The sequence below is a fragment of the Drosophila albomicans genome, chromosome X, assembly GCF_009650485.2.
Source record: "Drosophila albomicans strain 15112-1751.03 chromosome X, ASM965048v2, whole genome shotgun sequence".
NCBI classification, from domain to species: Eukaryota; Metazoa; Arthropoda; class Insecta; order Diptera; family Drosophilidae; genus Drosophila; species Drosophila albomicans.
Genome location: NC_047627.2, coordinates 2,574,620 through 2,586,020, shown reverse-complemented (window position 1 = coordinate 2,586,020; position 11,401 = coordinate 2,574,620). Strand labels below are relative to the sequence as shown.

Here is an 11,401-nt window from a genome sequence, read left to right as displayed (position 1 = left end):
TGTTGAAATGCTAAAAAGTTTGTATTTATGGCTGTAATTATTAAATTAAAAAAAAAAAACAAGAAAAATGAAGTGACCAACAAAATACAACATAAAAGAATATTAAAGCGTGAACGAATTGTAGTTGTGTTGAAATGTTCGCGATTGTGTAAAGAATTGCAATTAAAAATAAAATAATAAATATTAATAAAGTAATGAAAAGTTTGCTATAATAAGAGTCCTAAATTTTTAGCGTAAAACAAAAGATATTCAGAAGAAAAAAACTGTTGCAATATTGGAGTTATATTTATCATGATTTGGTGATTCTTAAACTAAAGTTGAGTGTAAATGCTATAATTGATCCAAAGAGATTATATTTAAATTAATATTTTGGATTTATTGCTATCAATAGAAAATAAACACCAAAAATATCATTAAAGCGACTACTGATAAAGTAAATAAAAGTATATTAATAAAAAGTAAATCGATTTTCCTTAAAATAAAAAAAAAAAAAAATCAAAAGAGAAATACAATAAAATTTAAATCGTAAACCTAAATTCATATGGTACAAAACTAAAAATATTACACAATGAATTAAATTCCGAATGGCGTTATCGGAACTCAAAAAAAAAAATAATAATATTTCACTCCTGAAAACCAAAACTCTGTAAAATTATATTTCACTTCTTATACTGAAAACAATATACTATAAATAACTTTGTAAAATTTGCCCGCTGTTGAAATAAAGTTACATTTTTCTTTTGATAATGATTATTCGATTAGATTCATAATAAGTTTATTTAACAATTGAAAATATATATATTTTTTGTTTGATGCCAAATCGAAGAAAAATTGAAAAGCCAATTCGAGACCGACAGTCTCTACAGGGTATCTGTGAGTCGCGTTGCAGTTTTGTTTCAATCTCAAGCAGTTTTGCCCATACGAGTTTATAAATTTTATATCGTTTATTTGTTGTTTCTCGATAGTTTACAATTAAAATTAAGATTGGTTTTGCTGGTTGTGTCTCGCTGTTTGATTAACTGGCTAACTTGGCTAACTGGCCAGCAGGCCAACTGGCAATTTGACCAGTCTTGGTGTACCAGGAGTGAAGGCAATCGAATGTGGCGCCACACAGAGGCACACATACACAAGCAGGCACACACACACACACACACACTCACACACGTAGAGACACACTATATCGATCTGTATATAACATTCGGCTCCATTTCGGGTTTACGACTTAACAATAAGAGTATAAAAAATACATCAACATCTTTTACAATTTGTTTCTTCTTTTTTCATTTTCAGTTTGCCAGCTGCTGCAAGACTTTTAGTTGTGTGTGAGGAGGAGGTTGTGGTGTTTTTTTTGGAGGCGTGGCTGTGGTGGTGTTGTTGTTGTTGTTGTTGTAACTGGAGCAGCATTACGACAAAAACTTGCAATCATAATAAACTAATTAACTCACAGAACACATTCGACGACGAAAGGAGAAAGAAACGAGTTTAGAAACTATACAAGATATATAAGATGTTTATATATAGTTGTATGTATGTGTATGTAAATCTTGATCTGTTTGCAGATCCATCTCTATATAGAGCCAGGGCTGATCTTGTTGGTTTTCTTTTTCTTTTTCGATTTCGATTTATGCAATAGGCAACAATTAGAATTAGCTGATGGTGTTGTTTTGGTTCGCTGGTGTTCCATGTTCATGTTGGCTGGCTTTCTCCTTCTCCCTCTCTCTCGTGCTCTCTCTCTCTCTTTCTTTGTGAATCCTGCAGCTGTGTTTAACCCTCCTGACCAAAGTCCTCTGTGAATTTGCGCAGCTTCGTTAAATCATCCTCGTTGACCGTGGGTTTCGTGCGTGACAATGACTTCAGCATGTCGCGCTGCAAATCAATCGAAATGTAAATATAAACCACGAGAAGAACTCAAATTCCAAATCTCACCATGGTGACGGGCGGTTCGAAGAGCTTGTCGCTGGGCACATCCATCCAGTTCATTTCAACGGCGCCGGCATCGCCCGGCGAGCAAGGCACCAAAAGATCATCGACAATCAGATCCTTGTTGGTTGGACTCGGTCCCGAGACGTGCTTGAAATGCGTGGCTGTCTGCACTTTGCGCACTGGCTCCATCAACGCATCCCGCACCACAATCGATATATCAGCGCCAGAGTAGCTGTTATATAAATAGAAATAGAAAGAGTAAGAGTGTGTCAGCGAGTAGAATAGTCCAGTGTGTTTACCCTTCGGTCTTGCCAGCCAACTCCTTGAGATCCTGCTCGGTCAGCACGTGTGTCGTATTGCCCAAATGTATCTTGAACATAACGAGACGCGCATGCGCCTCCGGCAGCGGAATGTAGATACGCTTCTCGAAACGCCTGCGAATCGCAGAGTCCAACACCCATGGGATATTGGTGGCGCCCAGCACAAGAATGCCATCGGTATCGTTGCCCACGCCCTGCATCTGCACCAGAAACTCCGTTTTGATGCGACGCACACTGTCGTTCTCGTTATCCGAACGGGCCGAGCACATCGAATCGATTTCATCGATGAATATAATCGATGGCTTGTGCTGACGGGCCAGCTCAAAGAGATTCTTCACCAGTTTCTCGGATTCACCCAGCCATTTGGACATCAGATCCGAACTGGATACCGAAAAGAATGTGGAACGATTCGCCTCGGTTGCCACAGCTTTGGCCAAATACGATTTACCCGTACCGGGTGGACCAAACAACAGAATGCCCTTCCAGGGGATGCGTTTGCCCGTAAACAGCTGGGGAAACTTGATCGGCAAGATGACAGCCTCCTTGAGGGCCTCTTTGGCGGCATCGAGACCAGCGACATCGGACCATTGCACTTTCGGTTTCTCAATCACAATGGCATCGGCGATTTTGCTTTGCAATTTCTTTTTCTCTGGATCATCGCCGTCTTCATCGTCACTGTCGCTCTTTTTGTCCTTGTCATCCTTGGAGCTGCTGCTGTCGCTGCCGCCCTCCTTCAGTGGTTTCTTCTTGCCCTTCTTCAGATACTCCTTCAGCTTCTCGGCCCGATCCAAATACTGTAGGCATTTGGCGCGTATCGAATCCTTGGCCTTCTCGCCCTGTGCCTCATCTAAACGAGAGAACGCGATTGGCGATTAGCTGGATTTCTTTATATGTAGGCAAGAAGAAAAGGGGGCGTTGCTTTGCCCGAAACTCACATTTGATGGTGTGGAGGAAATACTCGACGCCGTGCTCGTAAAGACGCAATGCCTCCGCATAGTTCTTGTTGCGATCCTCCTCGGTGGCCTTTGTCACCAGATCGATGGCCTTCTGCAGTGTGGTGCCGGCTGCCATTATTGCTGTCTCTGTCTCTTTATTTGGCTGCAAGAGGCACAAAAAGAACAACTCAGACACAATTAACAAGTATCAATTGCCAGTGACGTCACGGGCACGAGCGCGAGAGTGAGAGAGAAGCGAGAAAGAAGGTGAACGAGAGCAAGCGAGAGCATGAGAGTCAGGCGTGGACCATTTGTTGTTTATCGATTTTGGCATTGACAAATTAGCTAACCAAATGCAATTATTGTTATCCTTCTTCTCACGCACACACAATATTGCTTTATTCACGAACAACGAATTTTGTGTGTATGACTAAGCGGCAACAACACCAACCAACATTGGCAAAAACAAAGTGCTGATGGACACACACAAACACCAAACGCACACACACACACACACATGCACAAGGAATGTTTGTCGATGTGTGGTGACGTTAGATGAGCAAAACTGAAATCGCCTGCTATTTGGTTTTTGTTTTTTCTATTGCACGTTTCAATTGATTTCAATGCGCACTTACAATTTGTTCCTCGAGTGTTGTTGTTTGTTTGGCAGCACTTTAATTTGATCGGGTTTGTTGTTAATATGCCGTATGCGTCAGTCGAACAAAAAAAAATAAATAAGGAATTGAGGAATTTCAACGGCGAATGACGATGTCGTCGTCCAATATCAGTTTGTGTGTGTGTGGGTGTTAGGTTGCTTATAAATGCGCAACAGTGGCGGTATAACGATACATATCGATTCCAATAAGTCGTGGCGGTCGGTCGATAGCTGTGCAACATATGATGTTCATATTATTAATATAACAAACAATAAAATCTATAACACGGCTTTCTTAAAACAAATTAGTGGTGATTTTTGATAGATCTATTTACAATACAATACAATACAGCACAATACCATTAATATAAACAAAATTGTTTGTGCTGCATGAGAGAAAAGTAAACAGAGTGAGATTACAGAGTGTGAACACACGTTTGCCGCTGTTAACGCAAATTGCTGCTCGCTACTCTGTTGACGCAGTAAATATGTTGCTTAGCAGAAATTTGCGCTTTAAGCTTGCGCCCTCTAGCGGAAATAATATAAACTAGTTTCGTGTTTTCCAAAAGCTTTCAAAAGCTTAACAGCAAATCTTGGCGCAAAATTTGAATAGTTATATTTAAAAATGATCGTGAACTACAATTATTTATTCTAATAGTTATACTAATAGTTAACAATTACCTAACTAAATAAAGTAGTTTTCAAGCAAGGAACTGTTGTGTATGCGGAATATTTATTGTGATTTGCATATTTGCAACAAAATACGAAAACTAGACAAAATCCACAATAAAAGAAATCAGGCATCTAAAATCACTTTGTTGTTGACGAGTAGCCTGTCCCTGCATTAGCATGACAGTGAAGCAGTCGAGTACACACGCACACATACACACACACCCTTAGACAGACATCTCACATGCTCGCACTCACACATGCACAGAGAACAATCGTCACACGCATTTCGGGAGAGTTATTTAAAGCGAGTGGCTGCGTCTCGCTCGCACTTGCTGCCCATAAGCATGCAGTCTCTCATGCAGGACTTGTAGGCCACGCCTACATTTGTGTGCCATGTACGTATGTATGTGCGTGTGTGTGACTGTGTGCGTGTTTATAGTCGTGAAACTCGTTTCACCCCTATACACGCAGACATACAAACACACATGTGTGACGTGAGTTTTTGGACTCGCACACAAGCGAGTGTTACATGTGCATGTGTGTGTGTGTGTTTTTGCAGGGATGTGTGGCCGTTTATGTATTGCAGGACTCACAGGACTCGCGCAGCAGTCATTCTATATACTTGACTACGCATCTATATATGCATGTGTGTATATGTGTGCGTGTGTGGTACGTATGGGTAGCAAAGATACACACACACACACACACACACACACGGAGAAGAAACACACATCCTTTTGCCTGTTAATACAACTGGCAACTGTTAACTAATTACGAAAGCCAAATGAAAGTTTTGTGTTTTCTCTTCTCTCTTCTTCGTTTTCTGTTTTCCGTCTTGCGTCAATTACAGCGCATGTAAGAGCGAGATAGCCTATCACATATGAACACACATACACCTGTGTGTGTGTGTGTGTGTGAATTCATTAACATTTGTAGTATTTTACAGTCTCGTATTTGTCGTTAATTTCAATTTGGCATTTTTTAAATGAAAAATTTACAATTCACCGTTAACTGATTTATCTTTATCTTTGCTTTGCCTGCGTCTTTGCACGTGTTTGTTTTTGTGTCATTTTTGCAATTCTCTGCTTTTCTTGATTCTCTTTCTGCACTTTCGCTTTCGTCATGTCGTCGTCGTCGTCATCGCCGTCTGCCGCCTTCTCAACAGATTTAGAACAATTCCTGCATTTTTATTTTTTCAAATTGCGTTTTTTTTCTCTCTCTCTTCTCTTCTCTTCACTTCTTCTTCTTCTCTTTGCCTAGAGATGCATTTCAAAACTGGCGGCTGGCAGCGGTGTGAAAGAGACGGCACATGTAATAAACGGCGTGGGAAAGTCACTGTCGAAAAAAAGAAAAGGAAAGAAAAAGAAATGAAAATAAAAACGTGAAGCGCATCACATTTACCGGCATCGCGAACAATGCAGGGCGCATTTTTAGGAACACTTGAAAACACTTTTAAGAAAAGCCGAATACAATATTTTCTGTTCTCTAAAATAATAGCCTAAAATAATATATTTTATTGGAAATAAATTGCAAATTTTATTCGTCTTGCATAATATAAATTTGAAGTATTTCACAGATAAAATAAAATAAAATAAAATAAAATAAATAAATAAATGTTTAATAATAGTATTTTAAGTATTTTACCTACAAAGTTATAACATTTTCAAATGCATCTTAATATTTGCAACTTTTCTATATAAGAGAATACAAGTTTTAGAATCTTGTAACATTTAGTTTTTAATTTTTGAAGAAAAAATCAGTAATTAATGCTATTATTATGTTAAATGCATTGTACTATGCAGATATACATACATCATAACTATGTATGTTAATGTATTATTATTATTATTATTATTATTTTTTTTTTGTATTTAAATAATGTCCATTCAATATCTTTACGAAGAAAACTTTAAAATATCAAGGCAGGAACTGTTTGTATACAATAGAATATATATTCTTATTAATGTTTTTATACTATAATAATTGTTATTAAACGACTTTATAATAATAATATAAAAATATAATCAAAATAATAATCATACAAAAATCAGCAGAAAAAAAATGGAAATAATGTTCCATTTTTAAGTTGCGCTTTATAAGAAAGTATATTTTATATGTTAATATATTAATTCTGTTGTAATTAAACAAATGAAATATTTAATTTTTAATCAGTTATTGATTTTATGTAATTAATGTTAGTTTTTATGAAATATTCTCTATTAAAAATAGCATACTATGGCATAATTTAATAAGGAGCACAAAACAATAGAAGCTGATGTTAATTATGTAAGAAGTGCTGTATAAGGCGGATGGGACTGGAAGACTTTTCCTTCGGCATGCACAACTGGGTGGCGCGTGCAGAGTGAATCTTTTTTTTATAAGTGGAATAAGCCAAGAGACGGGACAAGAGGGAAGGCAGACTGGCAAAGGGAAGAGCTAGGTGTTTGGGGTAAAAAGAGAGCGAACGCGTTGGAGCACAAAACATTTGCTGCGTGGTGTAAACTTGACTTTGAAATTTGCCTCATTTGCACCTGCTGCATTTGCACTTGCCACCTGGAGGCGCTGCTCTAGCCGCATTATGTTTATTATTTATTTTTTTTCTTCTCTTTCTGCTGATTTAGTTAAACATGGGAAATACTTTCGACACAATGAAAACAAGTGGCGAGAAAAAGAAAGCAAAAGAAAAAAACACTGTTGCATTCTTTTGAGCGTCTCTCGTCAATCAAATCGCGAAGAAGGGGCAAAAACTTTTAAGCCCCGAACTGGTTTCGTGCGAATGGATAACTGGCTACGTTTTATTTGAATTTATCAGAAATACAATCAACTTGTTAATGAAATTGCGTTTCAGTTTCAATGTACGTGAGATCGCGATAAATAACAACCGGTTCTTTAGATTAGAGCCAAGAACTGAGCTTCGGTATAATTTTATCATGTTATAGGCATGTCTTTGAAATATTTAGCATTTGTAGCACACTTTTTTTGGAAAGGGTGCTACAGACTTGAAAAAAAATAACTTTGAGAAGAGACATTATCTACAAAAGTGTAAACGATCCTGTACTATCAACATGAAACAATTTTATTTTATGTTGAAAACAAAAGATTAAAATCACTTCATAACAAAAATTATCTGCTAAAGATTTGGTGAACATTCCAATTTAGCTTTGAATAATTGACATATGTGAAAAATTATAGTTTTCACAAATTTGTTAACAATATTTTCTTTATCAATAATAATATATAGTTTCAAAAGGATGGTGAATACAGGCAACACTGTGCGGTATTCATTTTAAAATATAAAAAATTAATATACCTACAAAAGGCTACATTTAGTATAATGAAGTAGTACTAAATTCAAAATATACCATAAACTTCAAAATATATCAGATTGTCTGCAAAAGACAAAGTCCAAACAAAAGTATTTTTGAATATCTTCTACACTTTTTGTCTGTTCACAACCAAATCAGGAATCATAAAAATTTTAGTTATTATTGTATGTACCAAAAATCGCGACTCTAGCTTAAAAATTACGCTGGTTATTCGATTTCTATCGAAACTTCAAACTTGATCTGAGTGCAAACATAACAAACGTTGTTAAAAAATTATATTTCTATCTTATATAGTCTCTGAGATCTATATATTCATACAAACGGACGGACAGACAGACAGACAGACAGACAGACAGACAGACATGGCTATATCGTCTTGAATGTTGACTCTGATAAGGAGTATATATACTTTATGGGCTAGGAGATGCCTCCTTCTGCCAGTTACATACATTTCCAAAGTGCACAAAGTTATTATACCCTTCTACCCTATGAGTAACGGGTATTAAAATGCTTTGTTAAGTTGCTATTCCAATTTAAGAGACACACTTTTGCATGTTGTAAGTATTTACATTTCATTTTTATAGTCTGTTATTATATTGTGCACCTCATACAAGTATTTGTTTGTGTGTGTGCGATATACGTGAATGCACTTTTCTTTGCACTTGCCGCATTTGTGTAAGCAATAAAAAAGAAAATAAGTAAGGCAATAAAAAAAGGGAAATCTCTGCCGCGTTTGCCATAAAAGAGGCGCTTGGAGGAGGGTCCAATAAGCTTTGCAGCATGATTTGGGTTTGTGTAGCTAGTTACCAGTTGTATACTACGTAACTAGTGATTTCACCAGTTACCAGCAGAGGGAACACTTCTTTGTGAGTGCCTGTAAAAAAATTATAAGCAAAATTTTAGTCGCATACAAATAAATATTTTTATTTTCTTTGCTCATCATTCAAATTGATTGCCGCAATTCTTTGAAATAATTCGCAACTGATGAAATTAACGTAATAAGTGCATTACAATTTTCTTTTGGTCGTTAATCTGTGCGTTTAACAAATAAATATAAACCAATAAAATTAAAATACTAGTAAAAAACATTTTAAAATTGTTTTATTAATTCATTAAATGCCAAACAAATTATAGAAGTTGTTTAATACATTTAAAAAATATTATAAAACATTGTAAGATTCCTATTAACAATATATATTAAATTATAATGCTCATTTATGTAGACCTGAAAATTTCTTAAAAATACATAACAAACCTATTAAAATCAGGAAAATCTTTATGCCATAAAGCGAACTGATCATTGTCTAATAAGTAATTGAAAATAAAGCATATTTTCGATATAGAATATTTTTAAGACTTTAAAAGATAATAAAGTAGTCTGTTCAGCTAACTGCTTACTAGTTATGTAATTAAACAATATACAATATACTAACAGTATAGTTGTTGATTGCCATATGAACATTTTTAGCATAAAATATATAATATAAATGCAATGAAAACAATTGCAACTGTTATATAATTAATTCTATATTCAATACAATTAAGTAATATGTCTTAAAAGCATTTGGATTTTTTCTTAAATAAATATATAAATAAAAGATAAAAGAGTAATTTTAAAATAAATGTGTTAAAGGAATAGAAGAAAAAAGTACAGTTCTAGTTTTCTTTATCCACTTAGAAAGTTAAACTTAATGAAAAAAAATGTAATGTAATGTATTATTCAATTTATATAGAAACGAATGTTAAACTTAATAAAAAAGATAATGTATTATACGATTTATATAGAAAAAAGAATAAGTATATACAAAATATTCACAAAACTTAAATCCTTATCTTATTATTTTTTTTTTAACAAAAATTAATAATTAATTATTACTGTTCTGATATATAAATACTATTTTGAGTAAAAATAATAATAATACCAAATATCGCCTTCAGTATATTTGAGTATTCTTCGGTATATTATTTTTGGTATATTTTTAGAATAATACCGCATTGTTTTACTTTTATTTAAAAGGGTTAAGCTGGTGTCTATCTCATAGTCAAGTACACTGGGCTATTTTTGTTTAAAAATATGAAAATAATCATGCGGTCTGTGCTGATAAACAAAAAATTAGCTGCGTTGCTTATTCATTTTGAATTTGGCTTGAATTTGCGGTGCGATTAATCAACTGCAATTGCGCGGCCCATAAATCAAAGGGCCAAATGATGTTTGGCCAGCTCATTGAGCATGCGTCGACAGCTAGTGACCCAAAAGTTCCGGTTGCCCGCTCCGTATTTTTCTCATTCTCATTTTTTTTTACGATGGGCACGAACTGAACGCACGCGTAACCTTTGCCACTGCCTCGTACCACGAACATGTTCCACAGTCGTTGTCGCCGTTGTTGTTGTTCTCGTTGTTGTTGTTGTTGTTGTTGCAATCGCAGTTGTCATATTTCACAACCCGATTTGCAGCTTAGGCTTCGCTTCGCATCGCATCGCTTCGAGTTGAGTTGAGTTACCTCCCCACTTTTCAGTTTTGTGTATTTTGACCAGTTGGTCGTGCCATCCCAGTGGTGGACAGGGGTCACTTGTGGTATTAAATATTTTGAAGAGGGTCGCTCGACTCGATTCCTCAACTTGATTTATACACACACATATGTATATACGTACCAATGGCATCTCCCTATATCCTATATCCTGTCACGCCCAGCACTTGAAGCGCTGCCCATCAACATGGCAACAGACGCAAACGCAGAAGTTCGAGGCGATCAGTCATTCGTCTGTCTGTCCGTCTGTCTGTCCGTCTGTCTGTCTGACTGTCTGTCCTTTCACTCCCTGGACTTGTTTGCTCTCTGGCTTTTGTCGAGGATATCATGGTTAAAAGTACCCAAAATATGTACATATCCCAAGAGTGTCGAGGTTAATGCTTGGTCAATTAAAATGGCAAATTAAATTCACAGATATTTGTTGGGAAATACGACTTATAAATTGAGCAACAACTTTATTAGATCATCTTGCACTTTCTTAAGGGTATTTTTTTAAGGGTTGCATTGAAAAGTGCTAAAAAAAAGAATTTTTCGCTTATTATTATAAGAGTAAACGATTTAACAGTAATTTTATGTAAACTGAACATCTAAGAAATTTTCTAGAATTGTTTAAATATTATTATGCGAATCACTAAAGTATTTTGTACTTATTTTTATTTAACTTTTATTAACAGATTTTTTTAACAACTTTATATAGACTTAATATTCATGGTAACTGAAAGAATTTGGAGACACTTTAAAGAGTTGTCTAAGAATTATTGTGTACTTTTACTTTTAGTAACAGATTTTTTAATAAAACCTTGACGTCAACTCAATTTTTGAGGTAGCTGAAAATATTATGAGAACTTTTCTAAAATTATCTGAATATTATTATGCGAATCACTAAAGCATTTTGTACTTATTTTTATTTAACTTTTATTAACAGATTTTTTTAACAACTTTATATAGACTTAATATTCATGGTAACTGAAAGAATTTGGAGACACTTTGAAGAGTTGTCTAAGAATTATTGTGTACTTTTACTTTTAGTAACAGATTTTTT

The 11,401-nt window shown here is 35.2% G+C and overlaps 1 protein-coding gene across 1 annotated transcript; it reads right to left on the bottom strand.

Moving 5' to 3' along the window:
- Nucleotides 1-758: 758 nt before the first annotated feature.
- On the bottom strand, nt 759-3,979 carry LOC117566886 (vacuolar protein sorting-associated protein 4). The gene is made up of 5 exons (XM_034246503.2): nt 3,814-3,979; nt 3,179-3,341; nt 2,223-3,090; nt 1,927-2,155; nt 759-1,866 (listed from the first exon to the last, which is right to left on the bottom strand). Exons 2-5 carry the CDS (start codon nt 3,312-3,314, stop codon nt 1,765-1,767), a joined length of 1,335 nt encoding a protein of 444 aa, XP_034102394.1. The 5' UTR covers nt 3,315-3,341; nt 3,814-3,979; the 3' UTR covers nt 759-1,764.
- Nucleotides 3,980-11,401: the final 7,422 nt, after the last annotated feature.